The sequence below is a fragment of the Ziziphus jujuba genome, chromosome 4 (assembly GCF_031755915.1).
Source record: "Ziziphus jujuba cultivar Dongzao chromosome 4, ASM3175591v1".
Lineage (NCBI taxonomy): Eukaryota > Viridiplantae > Streptophyta > Magnoliopsida > Rosales > Rhamnaceae > Ziziphus > Ziziphus jujuba.
Window position 1 is genome coordinate 30680400 of NC_083382.1, and position 23798 is coordinate 30704197.

At 36.1% G+C, this 23798-nt stretch overlaps 1 protein-coding gene, 1 long non-coding RNA gene and 1 pseudogene across 2 annotated transcripts; all 3 read right to left on the minus strand.

Moving 5' to 3' along the window:
• Positions 1-939: 939 nt before the first annotated feature.
• Positions 940-2352, minus strand: LOC132803623 (uncharacterized). Its single transcript, XR_009638833.1, has 3 exons — positions 1997-2352; positions 1797-1881; positions 940-1666 (listed from the first exon to the last, which is right to left on the minus strand). It is a non-coding gene; the product is annotated as an uncharacterized LOC132803623 (long non-coding RNA).
• An 11640-nt stretch (positions 2353-13992) lies between these two features.
• LOC125421857 (AAA-ATPase ASD, mitochondrial-like) lies at positions 13993-14996 on the minus strand (annotated as a pseudogene).
• A 1478-nt stretch (positions 14997-16474) lies between these two features.
• On the minus strand, positions 16475-18433 carry LOC107415452 (AAA-ATPase ASD, mitochondrial). Its single transcript, XM_016023782.4, has one exon. The coding sequence runs from the start codon at positions 18336-18338 to the stop codon at positions 16719-16721; it is 1620 nt and encodes a 539-aa protein (XP_015879268.3). The 5' UTR covers positions 18339-18433; the 3' UTR covers positions 16475-16718.
• Between the last annotated feature and the right edge of the window lie 5365 nt (positions 18434-23798).

Below are 23798 nucleotides of genomic sequence, written 5' to 3' on the forward strand. Positions count from 1 at the left end.
AATAATCAAACCATAAAAAGGAGGACTACGTAGACCACAGCCATCCCAATCATCAAAAGGATTATTACAAAAATATGAAACTTCTCAATACGAATGCACAGAAAAAGAAGAAAATGAGGGATTGACTAATTAAAGGGTAGAAATAATTGGTCGTGAAATACTTATGCAAAATATCATAACAGGGACAGCTAGTCATATATAGGTGCTTTAAGCAAACTAACCTGTGGGAAACAATACCAAGACCATTAATTCTTCATAATGGATGACAAAGGAAGAAGTGAACAATCAATCCTGGCGCCTACAAATAAGTGCAGAGAAGGCAACACCTGAAGGAAAAGGAGGAGGGTGCAAGGTGAACCCATATAGGTCCATCCGGAATGACAAAGAAAATCAAATTAATAAGTAAAAATGGAAATTGACATGAGCAGAGGACCCAGTATAAAAGGGGTGGAGTAAAAAAATGAGGGGAATTTTTACTTGTTAACACAATTAGATGTAGTGCATTATATATGAATCATTCATAATCGGATGATTTGGCAGCACTCCATAGCAATTGACGTATCAAACTATAATAACTACAAGCTGAAGTATTCAATAGAAGGTTTCATTCAAGATTGCCTCTCCATGCACCAATAGCTTAATAAAAATATTTTCAAATCCATTCGGTACCATACAAAGATTTTCCCATTTTGGCCGTGAGAATCTTATGAACCAGCCACCCCACAATCTAGTTGGGATGCTCTAGATTCATAAATTTTCCTCCAGTTTTCTTTCCCTACATACAAATTTGAATAACTTGGACGTTAGAGAACAGATGTTTGTTATTTGTAGGTTTTCAATAGCGTTGCCCTTTTAACTTTTAATAGATTTGCAATATAGTATATATACTCATTGACTGTGAACATGGTTTGTGAAAAAGAAGTGGGATTAAGTAGGCTATCATCTTAAAAAAATCTGTCAGAAGATTCAAACCGTGTTATAAAGAGCTAGGGGTACTCAAAACTTATAGCTTTCTCTTTGTGAGAAATTTTCTAACAAGTTTAGAAGCTTTACCCATGAGATTTTCTTTTTGAATCCTAGTCTCATGGTGTGCATCTAGGTCGTCGACTCTTCAGTCTACAAACTATAACAAGGATATGGAGATCGAAGAGAGTTCCTACCAAGAGGTAAGTTCCTTACCCCAATTACAACTCTCGGCCGATGTAGCTGAAGCGGTAAGAAAGCCCCATTTGACTTTGGTGGGTAAAATTATTTCAGGAAATCCGTTCAAATCGGTCATTGTGCATATGATAGTTAGAAGAATTTGATTCACTCAGGAACCAATTACTATGGATCAAATTAGTCTAAATACATTCATCTTTTCTTTTAAGTGTGTAGCTGATAGAGACAGAGTCTGGAACCACAGTCCATGGACCATCAACGGAGCACACCTTGCCCTGAAAGCTTGGCTTCCTGAAATGTCGATAAGAGACTTCGACTTTTCTCACTCCACCTTCTGGATCCAAATCCGTGGCTTACCCCTGCAATATATGAGCAAAGAAAATGGTTTGAAAATTGGTGGTTTGTTTAAAGAAGTGCTTAAATGTGAGGATAACACCTGGAAAAATTTTTTGGGGATGAAATACTTGTGTGTACAGGTTGAAGGAAATCACCAAGCCTCTTTTGCCTAGATTTTTCCAAAAAATCGAAAACAACAAAATGTGGATTCAGTTTCACTATGAAAAGCTAGGAGATTTCTGCTATAACTGTGGTATTATAGGTCATCTTAAGCAAAAGTGTAAAGCGAAGGTGAATACCTCAGCGAAGACGGAAGGAGATGAGCACGGGGCCTGGCTTCGAGCTGAATCAGGCTCTTTCACGGTGGTAAATGAGGGAAGTTATCTACGAAGGATAGAAAATCCTAGAGGTGATTATGTGGATTGATACTTAAAGGAGGAATTGGGAATAGAAAACGTAGAGATCTCGGCCAAACAGAGGGAGGAAGAGGACAACTTACCATCAGAAACGGCCAGTCAAGAGCAACCAGTAGACCTTGACAACACTCTAGTGATGACAACCGGAGGAGGGAAAGTGCAAGCTGGTCTCCATCGCCAATAGGTGACAATACAAGGAATGAGGAGTGCACATTGGGAAACCTTAATCCTAGGGAACTACAACCGCCTATGATTGACGTGTCTGACAAAGAAATTAGGCCCTGTTCTACAACTCTAACTCACGCAAAGGAATAGTTTGCGCCGAATCTGAAGACACCATACCCAAGGTTGACAGAACACAAGCTAGGGTTAGGGTTGATAATGAATCTCCATTGTAGGAAATCCCCATCTCGAGCACATGTGAGGAACAGTCGAAAATTTCAAATCTGCCTATTTTTAGACATGGACTGTCGACAAATAAGGCAAATATAGGGAAAATAGTTGTGGGCCAAAAATGAAAGGCCTGACTGTCCAGCTCAAAGCCCATAGCCCTTTTTCATAACATGGGTCCTCGTGCAGAAACTAGCCAAGTGAACAAGAAATGGAAGGCTGAAGGGCTACAGTGTGGCCACAATGAATGAGAAGCCCCATTCAGAGAAGTCCCCAACAAACCGTTAGCCATAAATGAAATCCAATCTCAATAGGAATTTGAGGGTAGACAAAATGCATCTTTGGGCTCGTCCTTTATTCACGACTGCGATGAAAACAAAAAGGGCCTAGATGCAGATGTTGAAGGAGAGACGAATTTAGTGGATGTACCCAACAAACGGTTAGCCATAAATAAAATCCAATCTCAATAGGAATTTGTGGGTAGACAACATGCATCTTTGGGCTCATCCTTTATTCACAACTGTGATGAAAACAAAAAGGGCCTAGATGCAGATGTTGAAGGAAAGACGAATTTAGTGGATGTAGTGATCACATCCTCCCCGCCAGTAAGAATAAAAAATCGGGCACGGAGGATTAGCATGGATGGCACTATGGAAAACCCTAAGGAGGATTCTTCTAAGAACTCCCAGAATGAAAGTGAATTGGCCGAGGAGGCGGGCCTTATCAAGCCCCCACCTCATAAATGAGTTTGTTAGCCTGGAATTGTCGGGGGTTGGGGAGGGGGACGCCCTCGACAGTCAGAGGCCTTATAGGCCTCCTTTGCAAGCACTCTCCGACATGGCTTTTCCTCTGTGAAACCAAATCTGCTAAGGACAAAATAGAAAGAATTCAGAGGAAATTGCCTTTTGATAATCATTTTGTAGTAGAAGTGGACAAACACAAAGGAGGTTTAGCTTTGTTTTGGGCTAATAGTTGGAATTGGACAATTATTTTTGCGTCGAAATGGATTATCGGTGTTATGGTCAATTCAGATCCCCGAGGTAGCTAGATGTTATGGTGCTGCTACTGTCCTACTGAGAGGTCATTAAGGAAAGTTTTTTGGGAGGAGCTAGCAAGGCTGGTTAAAACTGGTCTCACTTCCTAAGTTTGCTTAGGGGATTTTAATGATGTGGTTAACCAGGAAGAGAAGCTAGGGGGTAGATCTGTGTCAGCTAAATCGCACTACTTTCTTAGAAACCTTCATGTTTGAAGTGGAAGCTTTGGATTTAGGTTATAATGGCAATCCTTACACTTGGTGCAACAAAAGGGGTGGTAGGGCCAATATCCGAAAATGGCTTGATAGGGTTTTACTCAGTTTGGACTGGAGGACTACCTTCAAGTAGGCCGATGTCTTACATCTCTCTAGTGGAGCGTCGAGCCACATTCCAATTCATCTCATTCTTTCTTTGGACCATTAATTCAAGGCAAGACCGTTCCGGTTCATGGAAATGCGGACAAGGGACCCAAGTTGCAAGGAGGTGGTGAGTAGAGCCTTGTCAGAATCTAACCAAAGCATTCGAAGAGCCCCAGTCCAGGTTAAAATTCTCAACATTGCTATGGCTTTGAAGAAGTGGAACAAAAATGTTTATGGATTCTACTAGGAAAGAGTAAGGGAGCTTGAGCTAAAATTACAATGGCTCCAAGGTTTACCTCCATCTAAGGAGGTCCAGAAAGAAAAGCAGACTACTTTCTAGGGACTCGATGAATGGAGGAAAAGAATGGAATTGCTATAGCATCAGAAGTCCCGGGAGCTTTGGTTACAAGCGGGAGACAAAAATTCAAAGTTTTTCCATGCAGCTATAATTACCAATAGATGAAAAATTTTTGTTCCTGCCCTTAAAGACGACATGGGAACCTGGAAGAGGTTTAGAAAGGAAGTAAGAGATCTGCTTATTGATGAATTCACGAAGCTTTTCAAAGTGGAGGATTTAAGGAGAAGTGAAAGATTGGAGAGTTTATACACGAATATATATCCCGGGAAGAAAATATAATCCTGGAAGCTATCCCTGCAGCAGCAGAGATTTGGAAAGTGGTGAGGAATATGCACCCCACTAAGGCCCCTAGCCTTGATGGCATGCCAACTGTATTTTTTCAGAAGTACTGGGATGTAGTGGGAGGGGATGTTATTTTAATGGTGCAGAATGTCTCCCGTTGGGGGTTCCTGCCAAGAGACATTAATCATTCATATGTGGTGTTAATTCCTAAAGTGAATGGTGTCTCAGAACTCAAACACCTCCGGCCAATTAGCCTGTGCAACACGATTTATAAAATCATCTCTAAAATCCTGGTGGATATATTAAAGCCTCTGCTTAACAAAATTATTTCGCCACACTAATCAGCTTTTGTGCTAGACAGGTGGATTGGTGAAAATGTGGTGCTAGCAAATGAGATTCTACATTCCATAAAAATTAAAAAAGGAGTGAGAGGTATTGTAGGCATAAAAGTGGATATGCAGAAAGCTTACAATCGGGTGGATTGGGTGGTGATCACTAGAATTCTTTTTCTCCTCGGGTTCTCGACAAAGTTTGTAAAACTAGTTCTAAACTGCATCTTTTCAGTCTCAATGGAATTACTTCTGAATGGAAGTGTTTTAGGGAAAATCCCCATGGAGAGAGGATTACGACAAGGGGATCCGATATCTCCTTTCCTGTTCATTATTATAGCCGAGCTCTTATGACGGATGCTACACAAATGGGAAACTGACAACGAGTTTAATGGCGTGAAACTGGGATGGCTATCTCCGTCGATCAATCATTTAATGTTCGCGGATGACATTATCACTTTTTATTGAGCAAATGTGGATGAAGTCAGAAATATTCAGAGGTGTCTGCATTTGTGCTGTAAGTGGATGGCCAAGCCTTTAATAGAGAAAAATCTGGGTGCTTTTTCGCCCACAATGTCACAGGGACTATAAAGGCCAATATTAAGAGCTGGTTGGGCATGAAAGAACTAGACAAAGGCACTAAACACTTGGGGTTGCCACTGATTGTAGGGAAAAATAAGTCTTCAGCTTTTGAAGAGCTTAGAATGAAATTCAATCGAAGTTTCAAAGCTGGAAAGCTCGGCTCTTGTCACAAATATGAAGGGCCACTTTAATCAAGCATGTAGCCTCTTCTATTCCAGTCTATTCCATGTCCTTTTTCCTCCTTCCCAAAGGTTGGTGTGAGAATCTAGAGAAATTGACCAGAGGGGTGTGAGAATCTGGAGAAATGGGCCAAAGGTTTTCTTTTGGAAAAACGATGTGCATGCATTGCGAGGTTTAGTTCCTGTGTCTTGGAAAAAAATTCGCCAACCAAAATGGCTAGTGGTCTGGGTTTCAGGAATCTTTGGAGATTCAACAGAGCCTTGATTGGAAAGATTAGTTGGAGTTTAGCTGTTAATGAGAACAAGCTATGAGCCCGAGCGTTAAAAGCCAAGTACTTCCCTCACAATTCGTTTATGAAGAGCAAGAAAAAGCAACAGAGTTCGTGGTTATGGATGGGAATTCAAAAAGTTAAATCCCTTCTAACTAGAGGGTTATGTTTTTGTGTAGGGCGGGGAGATTCTGTGAATTATTGGGAAGACCTTTGGGTACCCAACCTTCCCAATTATCTTCCCCAGTGAAGGAGTCTGGGTATATCCTCTGTTGGTATGGTGAGCTCTTTGAAATTACCTACCGAACAATGGGATGTTAGTCAGGTTGAGTGTATGTTTGAACAAGCTTCAGCAAAGTGTATTAAACAAATTTTCTGGGCCATAAACGATCAGCCAGACAAACTGATCTGGACAAGAACAAGATCAAGTATGTACTCCATGAAATCAGCTTACCGAATGGATGAGGAGTTCGAAGAGAGGGAAGATAGATGGTGGAAAATTTTATGGAAGAGTAATATTCATGAAAGGTCAAAATTCTTCTTGTGGAAGTTGGCCAATGGTGGTCTTCCCCTGCAATCAAACCTCATAACCAGAGGGTTGAACCTGGAGAGTTCGCAGTGTGTTCAAGGGTGTCAGAGTGACGAAACAGAGATTCATGTGTTCTTTCATTGTGAGATAGCAAAGAGAGTTTGGTTTGTGAACCCTTAGGGAATTAGATGGGAAAGGGTGGCTAGCAAGGACTTGAAATTGTATAGCAGACCCTACGGACAACCTTCCAGTCCATTCAAAGGACAAGGAGGATTTTTTTGCTTACAGTGCCATTACCATGGAATATCTTTGGTGGCTTCGAAACCAACCGCTGCACGAAGGATATGTGGAAGAAATTGTTCGTGCCCCTGACGCTGTAAGGAAACATTTTCAAGAATTGAAGGAAGTGTTATGGAGAGACAGAATAGATGGACATAATCTCGGAAATATCAATGTTAGAGTCAACTCTAAATGGAACTGTCCTTCTCGGGGAACTGTTAAACTCAACTCTGATGAGGCTGTTAGACGCCAGGGTAGCCTTCATGTTGTGATAGCGAAACGATAGAAGAAAGATCCTACATATGCAGACGTTCAAATTTATTATGAGTGACCCCGAAATAGTGGAAGTGGAAGCTATTCTGAAACCACTACAGGTAGCGAAGAAGTTTGAATGGTGTGATGTGCAGTTGGAAGATGATGCAATGACAGTTATCCAGGCCTTAAATCTAAAAGACTCGAGCTCTCTGCACTTGTCTGCCGAGTCTATCTTCCAGGACATTTTACAAACAACCATGTATTTCAGTAATTATTCCTTTTGTTGGGCCCCCAGATTAGCTAATGGTCTGACCCATTTTCTCTGTCAGTGGGCAGCTAGCCAAGGTGTTTATGGGCCTATAGACCCAAACTGGCTCTCTCTATCTTTTGTTGATTGTATGACCCAGGAGAGTGTTCCTGAGAAAGCTCCCCGAGTCTAGGCTGTTGTGTTTCAGCCTTTCCTTTTAGTTTCAATGAATCCCTTGATTTAGCGGAACAAAAAATAAAATAAAATAAAATAAAAAGAAAAGTAGGCTATCATCTTTGACAAAAGTCTAAATTAGGTTTCAAGGTACCCACAGAACTTTGGTAATCAAACTAACTAAAAAGCAAACTAAATACACTTGTGGGTTATAAGCTCACTGCTCACTCTACATGTTTTAAGTTTGGGATATTGGCAGCTATGCACCCCAAACTTTATCGAAATTGACACATTGTATCATAAACTTTTCTTCCTGACATTATGCACCCCAAACTTCTTTTTCCTTTCCGCCGTTGATTCTTCTGTCAAAAATGCTTAACAGAATGATCACGTGCTGTGCACGTGATCATCAAGCAAGGATAGATCGTGTCAAAAATGGTTTGAATGTCATTCTTCTCATAAATATAGAAAACCATGAGTTAAAAAAAAAGAAAAAAAGAAAAAAAAAACACTTTTGAATGCTGTAAACAGACAGAGGATTTAATTCTTTTTTGGGTTTTCGCTTACCAAGTTAAAGATCATATGGGTCTCTAGAATCCAAACCAGTTAGAGTACCACTATCAGGACCCGTCTAAGGTTTCCCACCGGAACCCTAGACAAGTCTTGATCCCAGGAAAACCATACCGGACCCTCCAGTGGAAAAATCCAGCAGAACCTCCCCCAAGGGTTGGACTTACCACAAATTCCCTGCACCGAAAACATACTTCTATATACACCACCTTATTTCTCCTACCTTACTACAATTTAATTCCACAAATTTGCAGCATTTTCAATGAATAACAGGGAATCAGTGCATAATCAATTAAATAATACATCCAACATAGTATACAGAGCGTTAATAAATGTCAAAGTATAATAATTAATACAACAGAGTAGAAAGAAAATTACATAATAAGAAATGAGGAAAAGAAGACTTTTCGGAGTTCCAAGAGAAATCAAACTGTCGAGCTTGTCCTGATCGAACAATGTCTACCACCTGAGCCTAAGGGAATGAAATTTAAAAATATGAGATGCTAATCATCTCAGTGAGTGATTCAGTCTACTAACTAACTATTAATTAAGTAATTTACTAATAAGTGAATAAATAAATACATAAATGGTTTAGTAATAATAGTTGAAAATAATTTTTCTCTCAAAATCCTCACAGTCACTTAGTTTGAAATGTTCTCTTTTTAAAACGTTTTCACAAAACTCGATGTTTTATGCCCTAAGATTCAGAAAATAATTAATCAAATAATTTACAAATAAAACACAACAAATTAAGAATCCAAAATTAGAATGAAAATAATAATAGAAATGAAAATAAACTTTTATAACAATTACCAAAAGATTAATAACATATCATCAACAAATAATACAAAGATATCAATGAACTCATATTAAGACAATTCAGGAAATAATAAAATAATTAGAATAACTCAATTAATTGAACAATTAAGTAAATGAATAATTTAATCAAAATAAAACAACCATTTAAAATAAATGGTAAGAATAAAATAAAATGAAAGAAAATATAATATATTAGAATTGATTTCAAAATACCAAAACAATTTGAATAATAAATTCGTAAAATCATTTTTATAAAAATTGCGTAACTTTTAAATTTAAATAATTAATAAAACATTGTTACATATATTTTTATTAAAACAGATTTTTAAAATATTTCATATTTGAAAATCATGTCATGAAAACTATTTGATGCACACACTATATACCAGTGGCGTCGACGGTACCCAGCATCCCGAGCACCGCCAAACATGAGGTTAAAGAGAAAAACCGGTATACGGTCGCGTGGCATCCTACCGCGCCGCTGCAAACAGGCGTCCTGGCCATGGCGGGGGTGGCTACGGCCGATATCAACTTGCCGACCCTCGGTCCTATGGCAACCACAGGACAATCCATAAATCACCTGCGCGCTACTCACACCCACATGCGTGCTAATCATATCCATGTGCGCACTAATCATATCCACATATACAGAACACCAATATATGTGTGGTGCATCTAAAAACTCGTAAATCATAAAATTAATATTTGTATCAAATACCACTGGGTTTATTTTATCCATTTAAACCCATAAATTTTTTACATTTCTTTTTAAAATCATCATCATAAATCCATCGATTCTCAATTCCATCAATTTAAATATACGAATTTTCCAATGGCATAAAGTCGAATCTTTAATATTCCAATGTATAAATATTTTTAAACATAACAATTCAAACCCATATCTTTATCAAATTCTCAAAAATTAGTTTAAATTACATATCCTATAAACCCACATAAACTTCATAAATTAAATTCCACAATTCCTCAATATATAATAAATTTAAAATAAATAATTTCCTTCAAATCCATACAATCAATCCATACCAAAGTAATATTAAATCACATAAATTCATATACTATTAAAATCATACAATTATACACAATATATCTAATAATAAACATAACAATAAATTAAGGAAATTAAAACCACAATTCCTTTAAATTCACAAATATATTTTTGGCCCCAAAACACACATTAAAATTATCATAAATTAACAATATAAAATTAAAGAGTAATTTTATTAAATCACCAACACATAAAACATATTTTCCAAATAATTAATTAACACAAAATATATAATTAATCACCCAAAATAATTTTTTTGAAGGTGGGTCACTCACCTCGAGTATGCGTATCAATCAAGATCCTCCACATGATCAAATCCACTACTCACATGTGCACCTAAAATATCAACGTTACATAAAATCAAATATATTAATATTTTAATCGGATAATTCACAAAAGGGTACCCGGGAGAACAAACATAAACGACAACCAAAATTTATGAATAATATACCGAATCGAAGCTTGCGAAGCGAGATTACAGATCTGGTCTTACTTTCTGGAGATCGGATCCTTGGTGGTCAGAATCTCGTCAGAAAGCTCTCGGATTCTAGATCTTCGATTCTCACAATCTGTTAAGAATTGAGGCAAGTGGAAACCGGATTTGGGTTTAGAGGGTCGGAATTAGTGGGAGAAGATAGGCAGTGCAATTGGAAACAAGCCGGAAATCGGTTTCCCGACGAGCCGTCGTGGTTACCGGAAACTGTCACGCCACTGACCGTGATTTTTAGAGGAAATGTAGATCAGAGGATGGGCGAATGGATGGGACCAGTGGTGAGGCAAATGGCGTCGGCGGTCGGTTAGCCGTGATTTTTGGCTGGTGGGCCGGTTTTTAGGTGGGCGTCAGGGTGGGGTGGCGCATGTAGGCGGGAAATGACCAGATAGTAGTCAATGGTGGTGGCCGGTGGTGGTGGTCTCTCCTCTCTCTCTCTCTCTCTCCTCGCCTTTTTCTCTCTCTTCCCCCTCCCCCCGGCCCACATCTGTTTTGGCCAAAATAAAAGCCACATGTGGGTGACACTGTTCACTCATGGGATTGGTTTAAAACATGACACATGGCACACAGTGTTCACTCAAGTCAAAATATATTAAAATATCACGGTATTTAGAAAACTTTGCATGTCCATAACGTTCAAGCCACATGTCCAAATCGGACGTGCCGCTAGTCTATGAACTCATATCAACGAGTACTTCACAACCATGCATAAGTAAAGCTCAACTTTGCACGAACAAAAAGTCAACTCCAACACTTCTTAGACAGTTTGGACCTCAACTTGTCTTGCTCGTAACTTTCAAACGGTAGCTCCGTTTTTTATGTGCAACTAGTTTACGAACTCAGGACGATACATACTCTGAAATGGTGCCTCGATCAACGCAAAATTCCATCCATAACAAAAAGTCAAAATTTTGACCCTCTCGATCAACGGTCAACCTCGGTCAACATGCAAAAATTTATATGTACTTTGGGACGAGGTGTTATAACCACAGGGTGAAAAATCTCCTCTTTCAACTTGTTGCTTCCTGGAAAATCACAAAAGAGAAAAGAATATATATATATATATATATTAGCTTTTGCAACAAAAAAGTTTACTATTTTGCTGAAAACATAAAAGAGAAAAACATATCAAAAGCTTCCAAAATCTGCCTGTACTTACCTTGAACTTTGCCTTTCTCTTTGTAAGGCTTAACGAGAACTCTAGCATCATAAATGAAATGAAGGTTTCCTTAAGCCAGGATAAGCTTCACGGTTTTTGGGTAGATAAAAGTCACAAATCCAAACATTCTCTTTTGCTAGTATGGGATTCTCATATCTTGAACTGGTCCATAAATGTTTCAATTAAAAAAAAAAAATAGCATATTGAATAATAATCCATTGAAACAAAAAAGAAAAAAGAACCCACAAATCCATTTTAAGATAATAGAACCTAAAATAATTTGAAACATCTTCTTCTTTAAAAGTGCTGTCAGCTGTGAGAGTCAAACAAATTTGCCTGGAAGCTAGATTCACCATTCCAGCACTACCATTCATTGAAAAATCATTCCTTTCAAGGCGAGATCTTCCGAACTCGTGCAAATCATCAGCACCCATCATCAAAGCTGCTGCAACTCTACAAATAAAACCAAAAATAAAAAATAAAAAATCAATAAAGTCAAGCAAAACTTTAATCTTTGAATGCCAAGTAAAAGGAGTTTCTTTTTACCTTTGAGTTTCACTTTGTTGCTATTGAAGAAGGAAATCCATGCACTTAGGTGAATAGGGAAAAGAATTAGGACAGTAAAGTCTCTATATGAGGAGACTAGTTTCTGATCCCTAATCACACACACGAGAGGCACATGATGAGGATAGTAAAATGACATGATCTACCCTCGCTTGATGATCACATGCATAGCACATGGTCATTCCGTTAAGCATTTTTTATAGAAGAACCAACGGTGCAAGGGACAAGAAAGTTTAGAGTGCATAATGCCAGAAAAAAAAGTTTAAGGTGCAATGTATCAACCGCGATAAAGTTCAGGGTGCATAGCTGCCAATATCCCTTTCAGTTTTTGCTAGTCTAAAAAACTTTTGAAAACTGAATCATCAATTTCAAGCACTGTCCCCTTTGATTTCAAATTATAATCATGAAATTAAACAATTCTTATGGTTCACATTACAACAAAAAAAAAAAAAAAAAACTCTAGAAGTTGGAACCATATTTACATAATGTGGCTGTCAACTAACATCATTGCCAATCTATGATAATAACTAGTCTTTCATAATAGAATGTTGTGGTTATTCTTTTTTTTCCAAAAAGACGTTGAAGTTAATACCGTTGACTGACGTGACTGCTGTGATTTTTTTTTATTTTTTTTTTGGGGAAAGTGCTGTGATAAACTTAAAAAGATTATTATAGCATGTGCCAAACTATAAAGTTTTCTATTTCTTTATATAAAAATTTATTAGAATATATATATATAGAGTAAAAGCAAATATTTAAAGTAAATAACTAGAATGATAAAAATATTAATTTAATCAAAGCCATAAATGAACATTCTCTTATCTAGCCCAAGAGAAGAGAAGATCATCCTTTATCTGCAAACACCAGTTATTATACAAAACTAATTAGTTACAAATTAGACCTCTGGATCCTGCCTCCCTCCACTTTCTCAAGTGGTTACAATCCATTTGCCTTCACCCCATTTTCTTTCACATCTTTACCTGCTACAGTCCCATTGCATTTCACAACTTCTTTAAGCATGCATTTGGTGGGGTGTATTAGAGTTTTGTGTAGTATTATTTTATCCAATGCCATGTTTGGTAATACAAATGGATTGAATTATCTAATACCCTTCTCCACCTTTAATACACCCTACAGTGTATTAACCAACACACCCCAAATGAGTTGTATTAACTAATACAAAACTCATACACACGAGAGAAAAACCAGAAAAAAAGCCAAACTCCCCCACTGTCTTCTTCCTCTTTCTTCAGTCTTCTTCCTCTTCACTCCCACCACAACCACAACCCCCAAACCCCCCCATTGTCTACATAATCGGCAAAGGCATCGGTGGCTCCTCTGTTTCCCACTTCCTCCGTACTTACTCTACCAATCCCATTTCAAATTTGAATATCCGAATCTTCGAGCGAAACGGCTTCGTCGGTAGTCGCATGGCCACCGTCAATGTTACTGGTAATACCTTCAAGGCCAGTGCCTCTATTCTCCACCCAAAGAATTTTCACGCCTTGAGCTATACCAAGCTCCTTAATCTCAAGGTCAATGATCTCTCTTCTTCTTCATCATCAATCAGAGTCTGGGACGACAAGAAGTTCGTGTTCAAGACCTTGAGCTTCCATTGAAAACTTCCATTCATTCAAAAATGATAACCACCAAAGCCAAAGCCATTTACTTTACCTTTTCTTTGAATTTCTAGGTTCTTGATTAAGCATAAGCATATTGAATAAAAAAAAAAAAACGGTTTAAGAATTTTGGATGAATAAAGTTTAGAGTAACAAGAACAATAATTTTTTTTATTTTTTATTTTTTGATTTAGATTAGATGACCAAAAGAATGATAGATTGGAGTTTTTGAGAAGAGATGGTTTTTTTTTTTCCCCCTTCTTTCAAGCATGGTGAATATTTTTATTTTAATAAAAATAAAGATATATAGTATAATACATTACCAAATGCAGTATAGTATTACATTATACAATTCATTCCTATACAATTTATTCCAATCCAATCCAATTCAATACATTCCAATACAATACAGGATACCAAACGAGCCTATCAGATTCTACATGCATTCTCATTCACTTCCGTTTCCTCATTCTTTTCCTTCAAATTTGCTGGTTCTTCTTCACCCTTCAATTTTGTTTCTTCTTCCTCAGCCTTTCTTTCTTGCATCCTCCTTGGCCACCTCGAGAGCTTCAATCAACTTCTTCAAGCATGTCTCTGCATCTTCAGTGACAAAATTAGGCATCAAATTCTCCGAAACATCTGCAGGGGTCATATTGATTTCCTCCAAAAAGCATTTGATCTTCGCAAACAAATAAATGGTGGAACTCAATGCCCAAGGAATTCTTGGCAAGTACTTTGAATGCTTCAAAGCAACGGTAGGACAATTCTATGTGCTTGGCCATCCTTCCCCTTGTAATGAGTGCAGATATCATAGATACCATATTCCAAATAGTTATCCATCGCCACCATCATGGTTAACGTACCGGTTGTGGTCCATATAGGAGATAACCATGCTTCCAAGCCTTCCTAATTTTGGCGTAGTACTACTTACCCTGTTTGAACTAATTAGGATCATTGAGAATCTCTTACTTCTTTTGGGATCCATTGCCAAAGTGTGCAACGATGCCGGATGCTCAAAAATGACATGGCTCCATTTACTACTCTTGTAACCATCCAATCGTCACTTGAATTTTTTGTATAAAGCTTGAGCTTCCTTTTGAGCACAACAATTGCTTTTCCCTTTTGAACTACATGATTGAGATACATACTGGTAATGAGGTCTCTATGATGCTTATGGAAAGTGAGCATGTAGTACTTCTTGTCATCAAAAGCAAGATAATAAGAGAAGGATATTGATTTAGTGACATGTTTGCAAGAAGTCCACCAAACCTTGACGCCTTGGAATTCCTTTGTGATTTCCTCGTTCTCGTCGATGCTAAGAACCAGCGAGTTGTTGTCTTTGATATCATGAGCCTTGAGTCGTTTGGCTCGTGAGGAAGAGGGACTTGCAGTAAGATAAGTACGGATAGCATCGTAGATTTCACTGAGCTTGAAACACTCATAGGTGTATTCGTTGAAGGTAATTTGGATGTAAAGGTAGACCAAATTCTCCAATTTATTGCTATATCTTTCCAAATAGCCATGAGATAATTTTTATATAAACCAGTGATTCAGGCTTGAGGATCTGAGTTTTGTGTATATTTTTATGTTTTATTCTTTATTTTGATTAAAAGAAATGAACAAATTTTGTAGGTGGGTTAATTGGAATTGAACATTGTTTGTCTAAGATTTAGAATTGGGGATTTCAGAAAAATTTGAGGGAAAATTTGGTGAGTTTGATGGTAGGTGCCATCTCAAAAACATTTTGAGTCATTGTGTGTACAATTACTCGTGTCGCTGATTCTGGTATTTCTTGAAGGAGTAATATAGGATTACAAAACGTTTATACAAATGTTGCAAAAGTTACTCTTTACTTCATATGCATAAGGTATGGATGGGCAAAACCCAAACCAACCCGTTTAAAATTATTAATCCAAACCATTCTTGGCAATTTAAATTGGTTTTTCATGTAGATTTGGTTGGATTAGATTATAAATATCAGAAAACTTTCAGTTTGGATTGGATTTTGGATTGGGAGTGTAAAAACCAATCCAAGCCCAAAGTAATATAATCAAAATAATTTATATACTTTTTTATACATAAGCTTTTTTATTATTTTTTATATATAACTTTATTAATTTATCATCATTAATAGTTTGTATTTCTCTATAGTTTATAATGGATTTAATAAGCTTTTTTATTATTTTTTATATATAACTTTATTAATTTATCATCATTAATAGTTTGTATTTTCATCAAAAATTAACCGAACCATGCCCACCCCTATTTTACCTGCATCCCTTCCCATGCTCTATTGTTTTGATGCCGCTGAGTTTTGTTCAAAACCTTTTAGAAAACTTATCTGCTGCCATGGCTGTCTTTACACCTCATTCCTTCTCGGGAACCATGGCTTTTCCTACCTCAATTTTTCTTCCCAAACACTCAAAAAAATAAAAAAATAAAAAAATAAAAAAATAAAAAATAAAAATCACCGCTTCCCTTCCATTCATATAATTTCCTAAATCATTTGTGCAAATGCCTCTCCTCCTAAAACCCTCAGAATAACACCAACAACACCTTTTTTGTTCAAAAAATAGCAATAATAATAATAACAATAATGTGTCATTTCCTAAACCATTTGCCAGATAATGAATTACAAATTCCAAATATTGATGTCACTGCAATGACTGTCTTAGAAATCTTGTTATAGCATTTACAAGACTAAAATTTTCTGTTTCTTTATATAAAAATAATTAGAAAATATCATAAAGGCTAATATTTAAAGTAAATAATTAGAATGAATAAAATATTAATTTAATCAAACCCAGTTTAGTTAAGCCCAAAACAAAAATAGAGCCATAAATGAACATGAGAGTAACCAGAAGCAGTTTCAATATTCTGAGCTTGAACCCATATTGTTGATCAAGGCTGTAGGTGGCAAAACCGTCTGGTCCAAAATTCAAAGTAGAGCAAGCCCAGGTAAAAACCCAATGTTTACGAAACATAAGTTTCAGCAGACAAAACTACTATATTCAGAAAAATAAATCCATAATATCATTGTAGTAGGCATTGCGAACATGGAATTGAATGGACAGCAGAGGTGAAATAACTGCGTGAAATACATAGGAATGGGGGGGGGGGGGGGGGGGGGGGGGGGGGGGGGGTGAAGGTTACATTCAAAATGAATGAGATGGTTAATACGCCATCAATCAATGGGTTATTATACGAACGTAGTTACAAACTAGGCCTGTAGACCTTGCCGCCTCCACTTCCTCAAGTGGTTACTCCATTTTCCTTCACCCCATTTTCTTTCACTTCTTTGACTACCATAGTCCCATTGCATTTCACAACTTCTTTAGCAGATTCTTCACTCTCTTTCTCTTCTTTTTCCTCTTTCTTTTCTTTTAACTTTGCTTTTTCTTCTTCGGCCTTCAATTTTGCTTCTTCTTCCTCAGCCTTCAATTTTGCTTCTTCTTCCTCAGCCTTCTTTCTTGCATCCTCCTTGGCCACCTCAAGAGCTTCAATCAAGTTCTTCAAGCATGTCTCTCCATCTTCAGTCACAGAATTGGGCATCAAATTCTCCGCAACATCCGCAGGAGTCATATCGATTTCCTCCAACAAGCATTTGATCCTTGCAAACAAAGGGTGGGACTCAATATCCAAGTAGTTGGAGGCAAGCACTTTGAATGCTTCAAAGCAACAGTAGGACAACTCAATGTGCTTGTCCATCCTTCCCCTTCTAATGAGCGCAGGGTCGAGTTTTTCCACATGATTGGTGGTGAACACAATGATTCTTTCACCCCCACAAGCCGACCAAATGCCATCAATAAAATTCAACAGCCCAGACAGAGTAACCTTGCTCTTTTTACTTTCTTCTTTTTCTTCTTCAGCCCTTTCCTTCATTGGGTCTTTATTTTCTCCATCCTCTTCATCTTTCTTCTTTTCCTTCTTTCTTTGACCAGTAAGATCAAGCGAGCAATCAATATCCTCAATCACAATGATGGACTTATTCGTCGTATCAATCAACAACTTCCTCAGAGAAGTGTTATCCTTAACCGCTGTGAGTTCTACATCATAAATATCATATTCCAAATAGTTAGCCAATGCAGCGATCATGGTTGACTTACCAGTTCCGGGTGGTCCATAGAGGAGATAACCACGCTTCCAAGCCTTCCCAATTTTGGCATAATACTGTTTGCCCTGCTTGAACTTATCGAGGTCGTTAAGAATCTCTTGCTTCTTTTTGGGATCCATAGCCAGAGTATTAAACGACGCCGGATGCTCAAAAACGACATGGCTCCATTTACTACTCTTGTAACCATACCAGTTGTCACTTGAATTGTTAGTGTAAAGCTTGAGCTGCCTTTTTTGCACAGCAATTGCTTTTCCTTCTTGAACTACATGATTGAGATAGGTACTGGTAATGAGGTCTCTGTGACTCTTATGGAATGTGAGCTTGTAGTACCTCTTCTCATCCGAAGCAGGGTAATAAGAGAAGGATGTTGATTTAGTGACATGTTTGCAAGAAGTCCACCAAACCTTGACGCCTTGGAATTCCTCTGTGATTTCCTCATTGTCGTCCATGCTAAGAACCAGCGATTTGTTGTCTTTGATGTCATGAGCTTTGAGACGCTTGGCTTTTGAGGAAGAGGGACATGCACCGAGATAAGTACGGATAGCACCATACACTTCACTGCGCTTGAAACGCTCATCGGAATATTCATGGAAGGTAATTTGGATATAAGGGTAGACCAAGTTCACCAATTTGTTGCTATATCTTTCTAAATAGCCACGAATTTGGTAAGGAAAGTATTGTTTAAACAGAGCATAGACGAACATTAAGCTCGCCATGATTGAGCCCACTTGAGACCACAACTCTCCCATAGCTGCCATTTTTTTCTTTTTTTCTTTTTTTCTTTCCTCCAATTTGCTGACCAGAGTATTTGTTATTTTACTTTGCCCAACATATGACTATTGTATAGCAAATTGTGACCATATATATATATATAGGGAAGGGAAGAAGAAAAAACAAATACGTTTTCTGCTGATTAAAATTAGAGGAACCAATTAAGAAACTCCCACTTCATTTCCTCGAAATCTGCATTTTCCATAGAAAAATACTTTTCTTTTCTTTTTCTTCTTCTGAGATCATAGAAAAAGACTTGTGTACTATAAAAATGGAAAAGTCTACAGGACAATAAATAAAGACATAGACTTGTGTAAGACACTGTCCCTTGCCCAGCCAGTTAGCCTTTCCAGTTTTGGCACGTGAGAAATCTGAAATCTTACCAAATAGCTCGCCATCGTTTTTGACCTTTTGAAAAGATGCTAAGCATTTCAGGATTCTTTTAGATAAGATACATATTCTCTACGATAAAGTTCATCTTTTATAATAATTGCTAAAATTTGAAAATATTTTTTAATAAAATTTTTTATTGAAGTTTTTTATTTTTATTTTTTTAAGTATTTATTGTTTTATTTATGATTTTTTTTATAATTATTTATTTTTTAAATATTATAATATTGATATAGAAAAGTATATTGCATTTAATTAAATTAGAATATTTTCAAAAAAATTTTAAAAAATAAAGATCATTTTTTGTCAAAAAAATATTTTTATATTTAAAAAATTAAGATTTAAAATCTAGTCCAGTAATATTTTTTTTTAATAAATATTTAATGTTTGTTATTTTTTTTATCTAAATTTTTTTAAAATTATTTTGTTATTTTTCTTTATTTTTATTCCTAGAACCAAGCAAGTCTTTTTCCAATTTTTCCAAGCCCGTTTACTACTTTCTTCTTTGTTTTTTCTTTTTTTTGGATAAAGGTCAAGTTCATTTGTTTTATTATTTTGTATCTTTTATTTTATATCTTCTCAAACTTGGCTTTTATTAAACTAGTCAAATCGATGCCATTTCTTCTTTCAATTTAACATCAGATCCGTTTGCTTGTTTTTTTGGTAAAGATCAAGCCATTTGCTTCTTTCAACCAAGTCTTTTTCCAATTTTCCCAGGCCCGTGTATTTCTTTTTTTTTCTTTTTTTTGGGGGGTAAAGGTCATGTTTATTTGCTATATTATTTTATGTCCGACCGAATAGAGCGCGGAGCCAACGAGTTCAGTCGAACAGCGTAACAAGTCTACGGACGGGATCAAGCTAAAGGTCAAGTTCATTTTCTTTATATCTTTTTCTAAATCCATGGTTTTTAGGAAAAAAAAAAATTATGTGCATGAATATATATATAGACCCACTGCAACAGGAAGAAAAAATAAATAGCAAAATAAAATATATTATAGTGGTTTTGAAATTTGATCATTATTAAATAATAAAAAATATTTTTAACTTTTCAAATTTGGATAGTCAAATTTATTTTATATTTTAAAAAAGTTAAAATATAAAGTGGATTGAAAGATGATTTTATATATTTACTTTTCAAATTAAAGATATAGAAAATCTCTTAAAGATGCTCTTATATAGTATTGAAGTAAAGAGTAGTTTTGACTCTCTATATTTAGAGAGCCAAATCAACTTTTTATATTAAAAAGTTAAAATAAAAAGTCTATTGAAATTTTTTTTTAAATATTGTCTCAACAAAATAGAATTGCTGAAAGAGCATATAGGCATGTTGTTGAAACAGGACTAACTCTAATTTTTCATGCCAATCTTCCTTTTACTTTATGGGTAGAAGTTTTTTTAATCGCAATATACCTAATAAATAGATTCCTTTCTTCTTCTTTAAATTTTGAAATTTCATATGCTAAATTATTTAAACAACAACATAATTATAATCATTTACGAATTTTTGGTTGTCGTTATTTTTTTTTTTTTAAATTATAGAAACAATAAATTTGCCAAGAAAATATATTCTTATATTTTTATTGGATATAGTCCTCAACACAAGGACTATCGCTGCCTTCACCCACCTACACGATGTGTTTACATTTCTCATCATGTTGTATTTGATGAATCTAATTTTCCTTTTGCTACTACTAATGTTTCTTCTTCACAGGTACCATTAGAACTTGTTAATTTTCCATCCATTGGCTCACCAATTCATAAGGCTACATCCCATCAAACAAGAAATGGCATTGGTATCAACTATTACACAACCAAAAACTCTGCAAATAGCACTTAAAAGTCCATAGTGACTTCATGCAATGCAAGAATAATTTGGTGCTCTTCAACATAACAAAACATGCGTCCTTGTTCCTTGTCCATCTAATAACAATGTAGTTGGTTCCAAGTGGGTATTTCACACTAAATATAAGGAAGATGAGATTGTGGATCGTTTTAAGGCTCGGTTGGTGGCTCAAGGATTTACGCAGGTTCCAGGATATGATTTTGATGAAACATTTAGTCCAGTAGTTCGCCACACCACGGTCCGCCTCATTCTTGCTCTTGCCATTACTCGCTGCTGGTCCATTCGTCAGTTTGATATAAAAAATGCTTTTCTTCATGGTCATCTAAAGGAAACTATCTTCATGGAACAACCACCCGAGTTTCTTGATCAAACCTCTCCCAATCATGTGTGTCTATTTCAAAAATCCATCTATGGATTAAAACAGGCACCACGGGCGTGGTTTGATCGTCTTTGTGACTTTCTTCTTTCTTTTGGTTTTTACCGTAGCAAAGCTGATTCCTGTTATTTGTTTTTACTAATCAATCCATTATCATTTTATTACTCATTTACGTTGATGATCTTATTCTAACAGGCAATGATAATGACACCATTCAAAAATTAATCCATCACATGGGTACAGAGTTTGCTACTAAAGATCTTGGCTCCTTGCATTACTTCCTTGGTGTGGAAGTACGATATTTTTCAGGGGGTATCTTCCTCTCACAAGGAAAATACATTCGTGATCTCCTTGCTCAAGCCAAAATGTTGGAAGCCACACATATGGCTACACCAATGACAGTCAAAACTACTCCTCATGTTCACGATACGCAACCAATAGATGCTACTGCATATCAACGTCTCATGGGTAGTCTCCAGTACTTAACCTTCACCCGTCCAGATATCACTCATGTAGTCAATTGTGTGTCTCCGCATTTCAACTCTCCTACAGCATTTCATCTTCGTGAAGTCAAGAGAATTCTTCGATATTTATGTGGCACTATCAACTTGGGTCTCTGCTACCTTTCTCAAAGCTCACTCAACCTTACAAGCTTCTGTGATGCTGATTGGGCCGGATATCCCACCACTCGCTGTAGCACCACTGGTTTTTGTGTCTTCTTAGATACAAATTGCATCTCTTGGTCCTCCAAAAAGCAACCAACAGTGACACATTCAAGCACAAAAGCTGAGTATCGCGCCATGGCTTCCACTGCTACTGAACTCACATGGCTCTCTTCTCTACTTCGTGACATTGGTGTCTTTCTTCCTTCTCCTCCTTAGATTCTCTATGATAATATGAGTGCTCTTCATATGACCATCAATCCCGTTTTCCATAAGCGCACCAAGCACATTGCAATAGATTATCATTTTATTCATGAAAAAGTTGCCCTTGGTACTCTTACTACTCGGTTCATTCCATCTTCTTTTTAGATTGCTGATGTGTTTACCAAGCCTTTATCTAAAGACTTGTTCATCCCATTTAGAACCAAGATCAGGGTTCATTCCATTCTACCCTCCATCTTGAGGGGGCATGATAAGATAACCTGCTTAAAAAAGGAAAGCATGCTGATCCAATTGATGAGGATGGAAATCTATCAGATAATATCTCTACCCCACATGTCACGGGTCAACACAAATTCAAAAAGGAAATAGTAATCAAGAGAAATAACAACCAAAATTAGAGAAACTATTTTAAGAATAAAATTGTATACAGTCAACTCTCTTTATTATAGCTATATTGTAGTATTCAAGCTATTTTATAGGCTATACTGCAGGAGTGATATCATTTCTTTCTTTGTAAAGCAAACTCCTACTACCTATTTATACACAGGACATATAGCCTGTACGTATAGCTTGATTCATCTTAATAACCATACAGTGAAATATATAAAATATTATTATTATTATTATTATTATTTTTTATTCTTTAATGACATATATAAAAAATCATTTAGGATGCTCTAAAAATGTTATTAGGTGGGAATGGTAGAAAACCTTTGGACCTTGAGATTATTAGAATGTCCCAAACCCTAATTAATTTCTTCTTTTTTTTTTTTTTTTCCCTTAACGAATTTTGTCTTTGCACACGTTTTGATTTTCAATTCCCTTGGTCTTGGTCTCACAGGACTGTTTCTTGTTTTTGCAAGTCTAGTAATTTTTTACTATGAAAACTAATTAATTACCAGAATAAAATGGGTTTCGAGCCCTGGTTTAATTTGAAATTTTAATTATTAAATTTAACCAAATTTCACTGCCTATTACCAACTTGATAATTTTCTTCATTAAAAAAAAAAAAAAAAAAAAAAAAAAAAAAAAAAAAAAGGAACCTACTAATTTTCTTTCAGAATGTTGAACTGGCCGTGGTGTCATGTTGAACTGTTCACACATTAATTTGTTTTTTTAATTGGGAAGTACACATATTAACGTTGTCATTCATGCGTGATTGCAATTAAAAATAAAAAATTAAAAAAAAAATAGAAAAAAGGACAAAAGAAGCTTGTGGTTGAAATACTTACAATTTAACAACATTGCTTAATGGGTGGGACTCTGCCGACAGGCGATGACAATGTCAATGCGAGTGTAGAAAAAGACAGTAGGGGTTCTATAAACTATAAAGAATAAGAAAATATAATACTTATGGACCTTTTTATTTACTATTATTTTTTTGATAAGAGTACTCATAGATAACCAGTAATGTCAATTTATTATTTACTTATTCATCGAAAAAAAAGTCCGTATTCTTTTACTTGATATTTTATAAAATTAAATCACTCAAAGAAATTTTAATATCATACTCGTGGACGGTAAGCATGCTTGCATGCCTAGTGAGAAAGATATACCATTGTCAATTGATCACTTTCACTAAAAATCAGTCACCCATAAACGTTGGTAATGAAACAAATTGAAAAGCCAAACAGCTTTTAGTAACCTACTCTCTACTCTATTTTTATTTTTCACCCAAAAAAAACAAAAAAAAAAAGGGGTCTCTACTCTATAATCATGTACTCTAATTAAGCTCACTGCTCATTCTGTATTGGTTTTATTTCCTTCATGTGATTCCTGTTTTGCATGTCTCATAAAACTTTTGAGAACGGAATCAAAAATAGGTTTCAAGCTCGGTCCAGTTTCATTTGAAATTATATATAATTATGGAACTAGACAAATCTTATTGTTCTTATTGAAAAAGTTGCAAAAGTTTTATTTATGCAATTCTCTGCCAAGAAAGAAAAAAATAATA

Excerpts from the sequence above, each read along its gene's own strand:
- LOC107415452 (XM_016023782.4), bottom strand. The coding sequence starts at position 18,338 with ATGGCAGCTATGGGAGAGTTGTGGTCTCAAGTGGGCTCAATCATGGCG.